This window comes from Silurus aristotelis, assembly GCF_946808225.1.
Source record: "Silurus aristotelis genome assembly, chromosome: 23".
NCBI classification, from domain to species: Eukaryota; Metazoa; Chordata; class Actinopteri; order Siluriformes; family Siluridae; genus Silurus; species Silurus aristotelis.
The window spans coordinates 18221543-18226542 of NC_139596.1; the positions used below are offsets into that span (position 1 = coordinate 18221543).

A 5000-nucleotide genomic window follows, 5' to 3' on the forward strand; every position below is an offset into this window, starting at 1 on the left:
TGTGTGTGTGTGTGTGTGTGTAGAAGTACCTGTACATCGGCTCTCGGTCCGAGGTGTTGCAGTTGCCCTTGGCTAATTGCAGTCGTTATCACTCTCAGCCGGACTGCTGGCTGTCTCGAGATCCGTACTGCGCCTGGGACAGCGAGGGACGAGCCTGCGTCCGCATCGACCTCCACCGCGGGTATACACACACAAACACACACTTACACACACACACACACACACACACACACACACACACACACAGACAAACACACAAACACACAAGCAGAGTGTTTGATGAGTCTCTATTTGGCTTCATCACTCACCGTCCTCCTGTACAGATGATCTATTCATGTCAGGTTCTTTTCTCCTCTTTTAGGGTGTGTGTGTGTGTGTGTGTGTGTGTGTGTGTTATTTGTGTCTTAGTATACATGTAACGGATGTCTCCTGTCCCCTCATTTAGGTCCATGTCCACTCTCACTCAGGATCTCATGCTAGAGAGGTTCAATCGAGGGTCGAAGGCTAAGTTTGATAAGCCAGTCTCTATCCCGAGTCCAGGTGAGTCTCAGTCTGCTGCACCCTGCTGGCCAAAACTGTCACACTCAGCTCAAATATCATGAACATCCTTCGTCTTCTGTTTTCCAGAACATTCTCGTCTGAGGAATGTGACCGTGGTGGTGGGTTCGGACCTCGTCCTGCCGTGCCAGCTGGTCTCGAACATGGCACGTCCTTCATGGGCACTGAACGATCGCGAGCTGTTGCTCTCGTCAGACTCGGACACTTCAGGTCCCCGTTTCGATCGCACCCTCCGTGCTCTGGTCATTCCACAAGCAGGTGCCCTCCAGGCTGGACGCTACGTGTGCTACTCCGAGGAGCAAGGTGTGAAGTTCCAGACGGAGCGCTACCAGGTAGCCGTGGTGGCGAGCGCGCCGGTGTTCATGGAAGCTCGAGCTCCGGATGCCAGCATGGGGCTTTTCTGGGTGCTGGTGATTGCGTTGGGCGTGACGTGCCTGGTGCTGCTCGCCGGTGCCCTCTACCTGCGCCGGAGGTTGAAATTAGCTTTGGGGAAAGCGGGGACTTCGGAGATGAAGCCACTGGAGAGTACGCTTGTCTACCCGATTACACTGCCCAAAGAGACCCCAAGCTTCGTCCCCAGCAAGATGCCCACCAGCTCGAACAATGACGAGGATCGGTTCTGGGAAACTGGCGCCAATTATTACTACTCAGACGGTTCGTTGAAGATCGTTCCCGGACACGCGACTTCGTCTTCGCCCAGCACTATTCCCGGGCAGCCGCTGCACTCGCCAAGCCGCCTAAGCCTCACGAACATCCGGAACTCTGGCGCCAACGGGTATGTCCGTCTTAGCCTTAGCGTAGCAGGCGAAGACCGGGCAAACGGAGGCATGAGCGCAGGAGGAGTGGGAGGAGTTGGAGGTAAGCTGGGAATTGGTGCCAGAGAGAACGACTACACCAGCCCCTTCAAGGAGGAGCTCCGGAGGACTCTGCAGCAGAGAAGCGTTCTGCCTGACGCTAACCCGGAAGAGTCATCGGTGTAGAGGACAAACAGACGCCAAACAGTCGACTACCTCCCTCCTTCATGGAGAAGCATCCTTCCTCTCTCTTTGACATCCACTGGACACATCCTCACTCTATATCTCTCTTTCCATCTCTCTATCTCTCGCTCTCGGCTAACACCATCAACCCAATCCAGCACGTGGCATGCTAATGCCCATATACAGAGTCCCTCCATCAGCAGAAAGAGGTTTCATTTCATTGCGTAGCTAACCGAAAAAAACTACGTGATTTAGCTGTCACTAAAATCTGTGGGAGGAGCCAGACCTATTTGCATTCTGTTTCCGGATTAGTGGAGGGAAAGAGGGCGTAAAAAAGAAATCGGGAAAACTTTTTAGCAGGATGACAATCATACTTTCTGGAACAGAAAAGTGTGAAAGACAAGAGAGAGGACGAATGAAATGAAGGGAGCTGTCCAAGCGGATGAAAAAGACTTTTTACGCAGCTTGTTTTTTTTTTTTTCTTTCTTTTTTATCTTGACTTTTATCTTTTCTTTGGAGAATGTGTTCAGTTTCAAAGCACTAATATATTGTGACGTTTGTAATATAAAGATTTTTGCTTTGTATTTCTGGAGCGTGGGAACGTTGAGGCGCCCTTTAGTGGAACGTGAACAGGAGGACGGACACTTTTCTCACAGTCCTTCAGCAAAGACACTCGATTCTGACTTGAAAAAAAACTGTGTTCTTGTTCAACCAAAACTGTACTTCATTACTGTAAAAAATGATGTTTCAACAAAGTGCATTAATGCATCTGAATCACTTCTGGATATTTACACGGCTGTGGATAAACCCACCCTGATTGGATGCCAGAAGGCCGGATCGATGCCCAATTATCCAAACAGAGGCTGCGTCCGATTCAATATGGTGAGCGTTCTGAAACTATGTTATATGGATTAAGGTTTGTGGACACCTGATCAAATGTTCTCCTTCTGGAACATCCCTTTCCACATTTTCCCAGTCACATGCTCTTATAGTAACCTCCACTCTTCTGGGTTGATGTTTCACTAGATTTTGGTTTTGGACTTAGCGTTTCCGTGACAACCGGTCACTAAATTAGCTAGCTATCCGCAACAAGTGGATTCTAAGCGTGATCCTTTTTTTTAAAGGAAGTGAGGTCATCTGTAGCCCCGTCCCTGATCCCCCTTCCCTCCTCCCTTCTTGAATCCGAGTCATATTGTAATATCTCTCTTTCTTTCTCTTTTCAGCGTCTCCACAGACTGACAAAAATGCAAGGACGTTTAATTTCATTTTTTTCAATAATATTACAAATGGATACATCCATCCATCTATCCATCTCTTCGTGAGGTACTACAGCGGACTTTACCTTCACCGGTCTCTTCTTTCCTGCATGAAGCTCTACAAGCCGGCATTATTATTATTATTTTTCTTCCGAAGTGCAAAAGTTCACCAAGTCTTACTCACGACTCTCAAAAAAAATTAAAAAATAAAAAGGACGAGAGAGAAAGGACAAAAGAAAGAAAGAGACATTGTAATTTGGTTTTGTCTTTTTTTTTGTATCATTTCGCTGTGCCTCTTCAGCACAAGCTAAGCCAAAGTAGACTGCAGAAGGTTTTTCTTCCTCTCCTCCTCCTCCTCTTCCTCCTCTTCCTCCTCCTCCTCATTCCTTTCTTTTATTTTGTTTTTTATTCAAGTTCAGATTCTGTCTACCGCACAGAAAAAAGGACTGATCTACTCCACAAGTGTTCGTTATTACTCTTTTTTTATTTTTTGATGGAGAGAGAGAGAAAAAAAATCAATACATTTTGTGGCATGACAGCTTTATGATGTTTTTTTTTTCTCAAGCAGCTCTGCGTTCTGTTGTCCAAACGTCAGATACGATTAAAAAAACAACAAAAAAAAGACAGAGAAAGCAAGTCGACAGTAATGGGAATTTCACGGAGGATTCTTTCGCCTTTTCACACAAGATTAGTTTACCGTCATTTATCCGAGCGCCGCGATGAGACGAAAAAGAAAAAGAAAAAAAAGAAAAAGAAAGGGTGGATTTCTTTTTTTTTTACATCGTACAGATCTGCTTTCGCCACGGGTGGGTGTGTGTCGATCTTTAAAAGATTTAGATAACAACATGATTATTGTCTACGTTTAAATACGCTGTTTGGCCAAAAGTATCGGGACACCTTTCCTTTTTTTTTTTAAGCCAGCTCCATGGGTTGGAAGATGTGGTAGATCTTCTGCTATAGACCTCCCCATTTAACATCATGAATGCGACTGCTGACTGCACCCCCAAGCCTCCTCACCTTCTCACCGACATCAGATATTACTAACACCCGTGTGTCTGAATGAATCTCCACCAAAATCTAGTGGAACATCTTCCCAGAAGAGCAGAGCTCATTATAAAACAAATGGAAATGGGATGTTCAAAAAAGATACACATACCAATCTTAGGGTCAGGTGTCCACAAACTTTTGGCTGTACATTTTATGACCAAATTGGATAAATTTAGATATTTTCTTGGAGAAGATAATGATTGAGGCCTACAGAGTCCAAAGTTTGCAGTTTTTTCATGACAAACTTCTTCTGGAACATTCCTGATACGAGATCCTCTCCTCGCTTACGTTATAGCAGCTATAAACCGCCGCTCGCACACCAACCTGATCATCTCACCACGTTCCCCAGAAACCGTTCCACATTTTCTCCAGCAGTTCCAAAGCTTCTGCCACTGGAGACTCCTTCCTATGGATGTTAACATATTTACAAGGGAAAAAAAAAAAGCTGTGACGTCGACGATCACGGTTTTTCATTTAATCTTGATCAGTTTACACTCCCTGCGAAAGAGGTGTTGCCATAGAAACGACGGCGTGTGCCCAACAGCATTAGCTGAACAATAACTAAATGATTACATGAAAATATGATATCCAGCGCTGCTATTACGGAGGCGGTCGTAGGTCGTTTATACAGCAGATTTTCCGACCAATCGGAACTCTGTGTCGCTTTTAGTCACGTGTACACAAAAACGGCTGCCGGGTTTCACGTGCAAGCTGAAATTTTTTTCAGAATGAATACGATACGTTTTAATCGCAAAACCGTAATTGTGACGATGGAAAGTTTTTCCGGCACGCGGAATTACAAAATAAGAAAATGGCCGACACGTCGATGGTTGTTTTAATGGTTGCCATGGCGACCTGCTAGAACTTACGCAGGAAGGCTGCTCGCTCGGAGAAACGTGTTGGAAAAGTATTGAAAATAAATCGTACATTTGTTTTTTACAATGAACCCAAAAAAGTCATCCAGTGGAATTCATCCACCAAACAGGACGTGATGGAGTGCACTTTTTAAAGGAATCCATGAGATTGGGTATTGAGACACAGCCTCAGTGTTTGCTTTGGTATTCCCGGTCCGTGTTTATTCAAGCAACTTCCAAGAAGCAGGATTCGGACACAAGCCATGTGCTAAAGACTAAAATCGAGTCCAGAGTAACACGGGGGCTCA

General features: G+C 45.5%; 1 protein-coding gene across 1 annotated transcript in view; it reads left to right on the top strand.

The window, feature by feature from the left end:
- The window catches only part of sema4c (sema domain, immunoglobulin domain (Ig), transmembrane domain (TM) and short cytoplasmic domain, (semaphorin) 4C), a 13063-nt gene that overhangs the window by 7494 nt on the left and 569 nt on the right, over positions 1-5000 (top strand). Inside the window, exons 9-11 of the mRNA XM_083527366.1 lie at positions 24-181; positions 446-540; positions 628-5000. The exon at positions 628-5000 is cut by the window's right edge and continues 569 nt beyond it. Coding sequence (XP_083383492.1) covers positions 24-181; positions 446-540; positions 628-1538 — 1164 coding nt within the window. The 3' untranslated portion in view covers positions 1539-5000. The remainder of the gene's footprint in view (positions 1-23; positions 182-445; positions 541-627) is intronic.